The sequence below is a fragment of the Salmo salar genome, chromosome 23 (assembly GCF_965601325.2).
Source record: "Salmo salar chromosome 23, fSalSal1, whole genome shotgun sequence".
Lineage (NCBI taxonomy): Eukaryota > Metazoa > Chordata > Actinopteri > Salmoniformes > Salmonidae > Salmo > Salmo salar.
Window position 1 is genome coordinate 15,962,252 of NC_138313.1, and position 11,485 is coordinate 15,973,736.

At 40.5% G+C, this 11,485-nt stretch overlaps 1 protein-coding gene across 1 annotated transcript; it reads left to right on the plus strand.

Annotated features, from left to right (window-relative positions):
• Positions 1–1,371: 1,371 nt before the first annotated feature.
• Positions 1,372–11,103, plus strand: lrrc41 (leucine rich repeat containing 41). The gene is made up of 10 exons (XM_014169174.3): positions 1,372–1,808; positions 5,414–5,500; positions 5,743–5,807; positions 6,111–6,924; positions 7,158–7,391; positions 7,770–7,934; positions 8,273–8,374; positions 8,665–8,793; positions 9,266–9,338; positions 9,627–11,103. The coding sequence occupies exons 1-10, from the start codon at positions 1,664–1,666 to the stop codon at positions 9,844–9,846; spliced, it is 2,034 nt and encodes a 677-aa protein (XP_014024649.1). The 5' UTR covers positions 1,372–1,663; the 3' UTR covers positions 9,847–11,103.
• Positions 11,104–11,485: the final 382 nt, after the last annotated feature.

Consider the following 11,485-nt stretch of genomic DNA (forward strand, 5'->3'; position numbering starts at 1 on the left):
ATAAATGAATATATTAATGGCTCCTGCTTCTTTTGTTAGCAAAGAATTGCATAACATCTATTAGCAAAACATAGATGTTCTGCCAAAGGTCCCAGAAGCAGTGTTCAATTGGTGGTGTTTTGAGATAGTCATAATACCTGTGAATGTGAGATCCTCACATTGGGTATCCATAGCAATTGACAAGAATCAGAGAGTGACAAATGGTACAAACATATCATTAAGTTGTAGAATAATGGACTCCTTACAGCTATATGAAGTGGAGCTTGAGGGCGTTATGCACCAACTGCAAAAATACCTGGCCGTGCAATACTTGGCATGTCATGGAGTTGTGGTGGATATTAGTCTTGACTATGAATTCTGTCATCAGTGCTCTACATTTATAAAACATACAGATAGCAGAAGTTGTGGTATCTATATGTTTGTTTTCCAAAGCAGTCCTTTTTGGAGGAAACATTAATCGATTTTGTCACAAGGGTACGAGAGAGTGTCTGTTGTGTGTTGACAGAAATTAAGTATTTACTTAGAAAGTTGGAGCTGAATAATTAATTAAAGCTCTATACTTTCATATGGATTTACGATAACGTATTCATTTTTGAATGACTTACATGAAATAACAAGTTATCTTTGAATTATTCTTATTTATATAAATTATTTAATAAATTTGATATTTTTATTTAAATGACTAATGAGATCAAGGAAGTCATGCATTTGAGGAAAATATAATTTCATGAAACGCCTGTTGTGTAATGAATGACTCATACAACAAATTAAGCAATCTTATCAATTGTACTGGAGGGTTTATTGAAAGACAATCTTTATGGACATATTTTGAGGTTTTGGGTCTCTAGAGTCAGTGTGATCTTACTGGAAAATGATTATTTGATGTACTTTTCCAAGACTGGATGTGAAAGAATAATCATCTGTTGAATGTTATATGGTGCATGATTCTCAGAAATGTAATTTTGTCTTTCAGGAACTGAAAGCCTGGGACCTTTGAGATGTGATGTCCCTCGCCAAGGGCATTTGCTGAAATCACAAAAGAACCCAATGGAAGTTGTGTTGATATTCTTGTAAATATATTGTTTAAATTCATGAGCATTAGTTATAATGTTTATATTAGCAAAGTTTGAATACATAGATTTTAGGCCAGCTTTCAATGTATGACTTGTACGATTTGATTATTATTTTATAAAATAATGACATATCTTATAGAAATACGTTTAATTATTCTTTGTATGATAACGAGTATGAAATATATCGATAATTGTGCATATATTCCATAATTTTCTCCCTAATTATTAATTTACAACGTATACAGGACGGGACTATTATTCTGAAGGATTCCAAAAATACGTGACCCGGAAGTACTTCTTTATCCTTGCCAACGATGACATCTTGATAGAAAGTGATTAACCAGAAGTCTACAGGAACCAAACAACTACCTGCATCAATTTGAAGAGATATCTGGAGTTTTTTTCATTTTTTTTAAACCAGTTGCTGGTTAGTTAGCTCGTTTTTTTGCTATCTTTTTTAGGTATTATGCCTAAATGATGAAATAGCGCAGCTGAACTCTTGAGTATTAGCAAATATTCTGACTGAAATCTGTGGAGCTGATCTTCTGCATGTTTATTTAATCTGCCTCGCTTTTCATCTGAGACTGAGCATGCCTGCTCCTTACCTTGAACAAATTAGAAGAGCCAAGGAGTGGCAGGATGCCAAAGTTTCTTTCAGCAATACACCCACCTTGAAGGAGATATGCCTCAAAACAGTGAGTCGTCACATGGATGTGCTAGACAAGAAAGCTCTTGGTAAGTGTCTCAACTTCGATGCAACCAAGGGAGTTTTTACATTGTGCTGGACAAAAGACGATCTTGGTTGCATCAAAGCTAAGTGTTACTCAGCTATTTTAGCTAATGCATGTACAATACATGAATGGGCTGGTACCCAACCCAGCTCTCAAACGCTAGGTGGCATTCTGCCTTCTCCATACAGTTTTCAGCTATTATTAACTTGGCCCAGGACTGACTCATGTGAACTACAATCCCGACGCAGTTTTAACTTTTAGAAACGTCTAATCATAGCTTGCGACACGGCTTTTGAAACATATGGCCCTTATCTTTCGTCGATAAAGAATCCTTTAAATAAAAAATGAACTATATTGTAGGTGTTTTGCGAAGATCCATACAGCTATGGATGCCTCCAACCAAACTACACTTCTTGAATTACGTTTACACACAGGTGTTCAGAGCATGCTACACGTAAAAAATATATAAATGCAACATGTAAAGTGTTGCACCCATGTTTCAAGATCTGAATTGAAAGAGTGTGCAATTGTCATGCTGACTGCAGGAATGTCCACCAGCGCTGTTGCCAGATAATGTAATGTTAATTTCTCTACTATAAGCCGTCTCCAACGATGTGAACAGAGTGCCCCGTGGTGGGGTTAGGGTATGGCCAGGCATAAGCTACGGCCAACAAACAATTACATTTTATCAATGTCAATTTCAATGCACAGCCATACCGTGACGAGATCCTGAGGCCCATTGTCGTGCCATTCATCTGCTGCCATCACCTCATGTTTCAGTATGATAATATACAGCCCCATGTCGCAAGGATCTGTACACAATTCCTGGAAGCTGAAAATGTCCCAATTCTTCCATGGCCTGCTTACTCACCAAACGTGTCACCTATTGAGCATGTTTGGGATGCTCTGGATCGACTTGTAGACAGCGTGTTCCAGTTCCCGCCAATATCCAGCAACTTCGCACAGCCATTGAAGAGGAGTGGGACAACATTTCACAGGCCACAATCAACAGCCTGATCAACTCTATGCGTCTCACTGCATGAGGCAAATGGTGGTCACATCAGATATTGACTGGTTCTCTGATCCACACCCCTACGTTTTTTTAAAAAGGTATGCATATCTGTATACCCAGTCATGTGAAACCCATAAATTAGGGCCTAATGAATTTATTTCAATAGACTGATTTCCTTTTATGAACTGTAACTCAGTAAAATCTTTGAAATTGTTGCATGTTGCATTTTATATTTTTGTTCAGTATAGATTAGAGGTCGACCGATTTTATGATTTTTCGACGCCGGTACCGATTATTGGAGGACCAAAAAAGCCGATGCCGACTAATCAGCCGTTTTTTTATTATTTATTTGTAATAATGACAATTACAACAATACTGAATGAACACTTATTTTAACTTAATATAATACATCAATAAAATCAATTTAGCCTCAAATAAATAATGAAACATGTTCAATTTGGTTTAAATAATGCAAAAACAAAGAAGAAAGTAAAAGTGCAATATGTGCCATGTAAAAAAGCTAACGTTTAAGTTCCTTGCTCAGAACATGAGAACATATGAAAGCTGGTGGTTCCTTTTAACATGAGTCTTCAATATTCCCAGGTAAGAAGTTTTAGGTTGTAGTTATTATAGGAATTATAGGACTATTTCTCTCTCTACGATTTGCATTTCATATACCTTTGACTATTGGATGTTCTTATAGGCTCTTTAATATTGCCAGTGTAACAGTATAGCTTCCGTCCCTCTCCTCGCTCCTACCTGGGCTTGAACCAGGAACACATCGACAACAGCCACCCTCGAAGCAGCGTTACCCATCCAGAGCAAGTGACGTTTGAAAAGCTATTAGCGCGCACCCCGCTAACTAGCTAGCCATTTCACATGGGTTACACCAGCCTAATCTCGGGAGTTGATAGGCTTGAAGTCATAAACAGTGCAATGCTTGCAGCATTGCGAAGAGCTGCTGGCAAAACGCACGAAAGTGCTGTTTGAATGAAAGCTTACGAGCCTGCTGGTGCCTACCACCGCTCAGTCAGTCTGCTCTATCAAATCAGACTTAATTATAACATAATAACACAGAAATACGAGCCTTAGGTCATTTAATATGGTCGAATCCGGAAACTATAACGTTTATTCTTTCAGTTAAATACGGAACCGTTCCGTATTTTATCTAACGGGTGGCATCCATAAGTCTAAATATTCCTGTTACATTGCACAACCTTCAATGTTATAATTACGTAAAATTCTGGCAAATTAGTTCGCAACAAGCCAGGTGGCCCAAACTGTTGCATATACCCTGACTCTGCGTGCAATGAACGCAAAATGACACAATTTCACCTGGTTAATATTGCCTGCTAACCTGGATTTCTTTTAGCTAAATATGCAGGTTTAAATATATACTTCTGTGTATTAATTTTAAGAAAGGCATTGATGTTTATGGTTAGGTACAGTCGTGCAACAATTGTGCTTTTTTTGCAAATGCGATTTTGTTAAATCATCCCCCGTTTGGGGAAGTCGGCTGTCTTTGTTAGGAAGAAATAGTCTTCACAGTTCGCAACGAGCCTGGCGGCCCAAACTGCTGCATATACCCTGACTCTGTTTGCAAGAGAAGTGACACATTTTCCCTAGTTAAAAGAAATTCATGTTAGCAGGCAATATTAACTAAATATGCAGGTTTAAAAATATATACTTGTGTATTAAGTTTAAGAAAGGCATTGATGTTTATGGTTGGAGCAACGTGTACCTAAGCGATTATATGCAACGCAGGACAGGCTAGATAAACTAGTAATATCATCAACCATGTGTAGATAACTAGTGATTATGATTGATTGTTTTTTATAAGATAAGTTTAATGCTAGCTAGCAACTTACCTTGGCTTCTTACTGCATTCGCGTAACAGGCAGGCTCCTCGTGGAGTGCAATTTAAAGCAGGTGGTTAGAGCGTTGGACTAGTTAACCGTAAGGTTGCAAGATTGAATCCCCGAGCTGACAAGGTAAAAATCTGTCATTCTGCCCCTGAACAAGGCAGTCAACCCACCGTTCCTAGGCCGTCATTGAAAATAAGAATGTGTTCTTAACTGACTTGCCTAGTTAAATAAAGGTCTAAAAATATGTTTTTTTTAAATCGGCCAAATCGGCGGTCAAAAATACAGATTTCCGATTGTTATGAAAACTTGAAATCGGCCCTAATCGGCCATTCCGATTAATCGGTCGACCTCTAGTATAGATAGACAACCACCTGTGCTAATTGCCTGTTGTCAAACAAGCGCTGTAACATGGAGATATGGCTGTGTGGGAACACTAATCCTATCAAGGTGTGTAACCTTTTTTGTTTTTTGAAAATTATTTCTCACAGATATGAAAGATAAGGTCCATATGCTTCCAAAACTGTACCTCAAGCGACATTTGTTAATGTTCAGATTGAGCTTTGGGGCTCTTAACAAAACTCCCCCATGCAGAAGACTCCTTTGTCCAATGACTCTTATGTGTAATGACTAGCTAGAATGTTCCTTACTGACTGTATTCCTAAAGAGGATAAACAAGATAAAATGCAGTGTGAATATCCCGAAAATTAACCGTTTTTATTATTACCCATTTAGACCTACCAATCTCACTGATCAAGGAGCTCCTGCAGCGTTTAAACATTGTTGATCTGGATAGAATTCAGCCTGCAGTGAACCGGAAAGGTAGGTACTGTAAAGCCTAGCTTTGGTCCATGGCGTTGTCAGCTACGCTCTCACTATGACTGTCAGTGGAGAGATCAGCGCAGCCAAATTACATACTGGACCAGCGCTATATGAAACCAACAGGCCTCAAATCACACTGCTGATGTTGCAGGCAGGCACACCATTTTTCAGGCAGGGGGTAGCTCTTTGAGGGTAGCTAACTACTGCTATTCTATTAAACATTTTATTTGTCTGTCTTTCAGGAATCTCCACCTCCTTTGTGTGGGCAGGAATATTGAGAAGGATCTCTGGGCCTCGCAAAGGGAGTGTAAGTATCTTATCCACATAATAGTCCCCTTTATAACATCTGGCTTTTTCACTATTTAATCATGCAGTTAACTTCACTCTCCACCACATACTAAGGTGAGGCAATCCACTGAGAATGTTGAAAAGTACAAAACAAAAGCCGGATAACTAGTTCTTACTAGTTTTAGTTCCAAGGATGGCTATGTGTGTGATCTATAGCCTGAAACACTAGTTCTGAACCCTATAACACTAGTTCTGAACTAAACCTTCTAGAGAATTATATTCCTTTGTCCTAATTATTATGTTATTCTTGTTTCTTTTCCAGACCATACTCACCGAAGATGAATGGAGGGAGATGAGCATGCATAAGCTCTTTAACTTGGCCTTCTATGGCTTCAGGTTCGGAGGTGATACAAAATACCTCCTGAATGTCAACTTTAACTCCCTTCTGTTAGTCATGGCCAAATACATCCAGCACCTGGTTCTTCGAACATCACGACCACACGGCTACTTCTTCGCAAGGAGGTCTGTTCTGAGCGTTCTGGAGAAGGGTGTAAGGTGCATTCAACTGGGAGAGAGCACTCAGCTTAGAGAGTGGCCCAGTGATGTCTTATACACCCTGCACCGTTTACTGGACCACGGGGCAGCCCGTGATGTCATCATAAACCAGAGCCCAGATCCTCGTCTGCTGGCTTGGATTCTTCACGGCAGGGGACCTCGGAGTAAAAGCCACCAATGTCCAATCGAGTCCATGCAAGGTGACATGGTCAAATGTTGCCCGGCGCCAAACACTGCAGGAAGCAGCGCTGGAGATGCTGAGGCAGCCAACTGCCAGGTCCCAGAGGAAGAAGAGTTTGATGAAGAAGATAATAATGGTGGGACCCCATGCAAGCGTCCAAGGTTGAGTATTGCCTCCGCGAAGGCAGAGCTTGACATGACCAGCTCCCCATGCCAATGTATGGTCCCCAAGCCATTGTGCCAGATGTTTATTCCCTCGGCTGGTCACTCGACAGAGATTTGCCACAAAGGACAAATCCATTCACTAAAGATCAATGACTTCAGGGGTGGAGTCTTCCCTGTACTGCTTCCTCTCCTGCCTTCTTGGCTGTGCCTCCACTCTCTAAGCCTGCAAAGTGCTTGTAAGTGTATAATCTATACAATCTGTTGTGCTTTATGTGTTTATTACAAAGCAAGGGTATGCTAAAAAGTACATTTATGAATGTGGAATGCACTCATTGGTTGCCTCTCAAATGGCCCCCTATTCACTTTATTGTGCACTACCAGGGTAAGGGGAATAGGGTACTATAAAGAGTATAGGGTGCCATTTGGGACTCAGTACGAGTGTTTCTGTTGTTGATGCCTCTGTCTGCAGGGACCTTTGAGGAGGGTGATGCGTTGAGCCTGGCAGAGTCTCTCCAGCAGCTGTCTGCTACACCAGGCTGCTCCCTGATTGAGCTGAGTGTGGGGTCCCTGACCCATCCTGCTCTCATGGAGTCCCTGCTGAATGCATGCCCCACCCTCAGGTCATTTTCCATGGAGATCCACCCTGTAGCAGAGTACCACAGAGCCCCACTGCGAAGCATTCCCCAGCCTGCACACCATGCAGGTGGCCAACAATCTAGTATATAGACCACCCAAAGTTATCCATATCCAACCTGTACAAAATATGTTTTTGTTTTCTTGTAGTTTGTGGGGCCTGTTTACCAGACACATAGTAATCCTAGTCTTAGATTAAATGCAGATTTGAACTAAAATCAAGTTTTAGTGAGTTGTCGGGTTAGGTGAGATTAATTTAACAAGAAAAGTGAAATCTGAACATAAGAAAGGTTAACATATTAAGACATGAGGATTGCATATGCGCATTTATAAAACAATGGTATATCAATGTTTACTTTTTTAAATTGAGTAGCAGAGAATTGGATGTCTACAAAGAGCATTTATTTTTGTATTGTATTTGAGACTTGTCCCAACTTTCCATTGCTAGAACTCTCACTGGAGAAGCTGTGTGTGAAAGTACCCAAATTGAGGACCAGTGTGGAGAGTCTGATGTGTGTGTTGCTACGCTCTCCTCGCCTCACCTCACTTCACGTCTCAGGAATCAACAGCTCAACTGGCTTCTCACCCAGCCACCTCCTCAACACAGTGGCAGGTAACATGGAGTCATTTAAAACCACTGTCAACGTAGAGTACAAGCACTACATTTCATTTAACATTTTTGTAATGTAGATTAAGCAGATACTCTTATCCAGAGCGACTTAGTCTGTGTATCCAAGTGCTATTGTATAGCAGTTTTGTATATGTAAGTTGATGCTGCTGTGCTCACATAATGGGCTAGAATATGCATTATCTGTTTTTTTATTTGTGTGCTTCCAATTGCTTCAGCAATAACTTCATGTACAATGCATGTGGAACTCTTCATAGCCTTAGGAGATATTTTGGTATATTTTCTTCCATATGGTAAAATTGTTTTTGTGTTCCTGCTGTTAGAGTCCAATCGCCACCTGAAGGAACTCACCTTGGAGGATATCAACCTGTCTGACTGCCACTGTGCAATCTTCCAGCTACTGGATAACTACTGTATGTTGGAAGGTAAGGAATGATTTCCATGAAGTAGTTTTTGTGTCAAGTGATGTATTAAAATTCATATTAATTCTGTGTTGTTTTTATCTAACATGTATGCGGCTCTAAAAAGTGGTATGCAGCATAGATATCACAAACAAGTAAAGCTTCTTGCATTTGGTCAGTCTATTCTATGGCTATGTCTCAAATGGCACCCTATTCCTTATGTAGTGCACTACGTTTGACAAGGGCCTAGAGGGAAAACGGTGCCTTTTGGGATGCATCCTAATTCTATTCTCCTGTCTGCTCCATAACGACAGCGTTGTCATTGAAGGACTGTCGGCTTCTGGAGAAATGCAGTGACAAGGAAGATGTCGTCCGACAGCTGGTTAATTCTCTCAAAAAGGTTTCATCGCTCCAGTCTCTCAACCTGGCTCAAAACCGCCTCGGTAAGAGGCCAAGTTAGCTATGTTTCATAGGTTTCGTTCAGACTTTTTTTTGCTACGTCCCCTGCCACCTTTTATTTTATTTAACCTTTATTTAACTAGGCAAGTTAGTTATGAACAAATTCTTATTTACAATGACGGCCTACCAAAAGGCAGACCTCCTGCGGGGACCTGGGGCTGGGATTAAAATAAAAAAATATAGGACAAGGCACACATCACGACAAGAGAGACACCAGAACACTACATAAAGAGAGACCTATGACAACAACCTGGCATGGCAGCAACACATGACAACAACATGATAGCAGCACAAAACATGGTACAAACATTATTGGGCACAGACAATGGCACAAAGGCAAGAAGGTAGAGAGAACAATACATCACCCACAGCTACTACACCTCTGGATAGTATGAATTTGATTTTTGAAATAGAATGCATGAATTGAAACAAATATTTTTTATTTTGTCCTTTTAGCCAAGACTGTGACGGTGTTGGGGGAACTCTTCAAAGGACCCTCACCAAGCACAGTGAAAGAACTGAACATCAGGCAAGTAGCTGCTATAAGCATTTCAGTAGGCTATTTTGGCATTTTGTGAAGAGGCCTAATTTGTCTTATGAGAGTTGGGCTCTGTCCCGATTCTCCACACTTCCCCCAAAGTGTGCGCTTGCAAACTCCCCGTCATGGATTGGTGTAAGCATTGGCTGTAGGGAGTTTCCAGTTCCTCCACTGTTAAATCCATGATGTAGAGTGTACAACTGCAGACTTTGAGAGAAGGGTGGCAAATTGGACCGTAGCCGTTCTGTATCTTGTATTTCCTGTCTTTGTCGTTGATAGCTCCAACTTCATCCAGCCTCCTGAGCTGCTAGAGTTAGGGAAGTTGTTGGAGACCCACCGTCCACCCCAGAGACTACTCCTCACCCTGAAGAGCAACCCACTGGACAGAGACATGGAGCTGAGGGACACGGCTCTGGGCACGCTCAGTCACCTTTGTGACCTCATCACCGACCACTGGAACTCCAGGGACACCATGGCTGACCACATCAGCGTCATGTGAACTAGGTCTTAAGTCATGCGAATGGAGTAGGGTCAAGTTGCCTCTAGGTGTTGATCTTGGGACAGTTTTGTGAGGGAGGGGAAGCTGGTCATTAGACCTCTATATAGGGGAAACTTCACGTTGTAGCCCTGCGAATTCTGGGTTGTGTTCATTAGTAACACGTAAAATGTTTTGCAATGGGGGAAAAAATATGAGCATTGCTTATTAGACAAGTGCAGATAGTACTTCCCTGTTTCACTCCAGTTCGGACCAACTGAACATGACCCTGGATAAAATGTCGGTCCTTAACCTGAAGTGAACGAACATTTGCTGTTACCCAAGAGAAGTTACTGGAAATCGAAATTGCTTCACTTGTAAGTCTTGTAATAAACTTTTGTAAGGAACAATATATTCCAGTTTACAAAACTCATATAACTTGCTGTTTTGTATGTCAAGGCTGTTGCAGGCCTAATAAGCCAAAAACAATGTGTTACATAAATACAAGTGGCCTTATATTTGGCATTTTAAATTGAAATAATGGCATAAGAATTTACTATCCAAATTGTTTTTTCAAAGATCAACAAGTGCACCATTACCTTTATCTTGTTCAGCTGTTCATTCAGCATCTTTATTGTTGACATATTGTCATGTTCGTAATGCAGCATCTGCAGCCCTTAAAAGTAATGTTTGTTTGTTGGGTCATTGACCTAGAACAGGGATAGGCAACTGCGGATCAGTTACTGAGTCACTCAATTAGCCTATGACATCAAAACGTTTTTAGATTTCATGCTAGACTGACTTACCAATCTAATCATGGTCGAATTACTGACCGGGGGGACCCAATTAGATTTTGTTACTTTCACTCTGATATCATATTAAAACTGCAAACATTTGTGATGGAAAAGTTTGTTTGTGCTTTTCTAATAACCAATTTCTGTGTTCATGCATGTAAGTGACTGAACGAATCCTCATTATCAGTATCTGCAATTTGGCAGCACGCCCAAAACCTTGTTTTGAGAAAGGGATATCTCATTTTCAAGGTCTCAGCTTGGAGAGTAGAAGCCTTGTAAGGTATTGGTCTGTCACATGCATGAAACAAAAGTAAATGATTAATTTATTATGAATAAGCTAAGTCATGCAAATATAATTTGTCTGTAAGCAGTATAAGAGATCTAACGGGACTGCCCCGATAGAGCTCACTTAAGACCGGAACATTATGCATCTACATTTGACTGTGACCTCTCCAGCTTCCTGTTAATAAACAAAGATTAACTTCGAGTGTCCTTATGTAGAATTTCCACGACACATTTCTCTCCACGCTATGCCAAAATGTGTAGAATTGCAGCAAACTTGCTTTAAAACTGCCACATTTTCTCTATGCTCTAAACCTTCAATATTTTCTCTCTGCTGTCAAGAGGGGGGCTGATAAAATTGGGGGGGGGGCAACAATTTCACTTAGGGCCCCCAAAAGGCTTTGACTGCAAGTGTGGGTTTGGATGTGGGTACGCAGACCTGCAAGCCACTGCAGACCCTACATTGTTTGTAGCCCCCCACCCCCATCAAAGTTGCCCATCCATAACCTGGAATATCTTGCTAGTTGTCTTGGTTCAATAAATCCTGACATAAGTGAAATTGTCTAACATTTTAACAAAATATTTTT

Coding starts and splice junctions, on each gene's coding strand:
- lrrc41 (XM_014169174.3), top strand. CDS start 1,664: ATGCCTGCTCCTTACCTTGAACAAATTAGAAGAGCCAAGGAGTGGCAG. Junction 6,925..7,157: donor TCTAAGCCTGCAAAGTGCTT/GTAAGTGTATAA, acceptor CTCTGTCTGCAG/GGACCTTTGAGGAGGGTGAT. Junction 8,375..8,664: donor TAACTACTGTATGTTGGAAG/GTAAGGAATGAT, acceptor CCATAACGACAG/CGTTGTCATTGAAGGACTGT.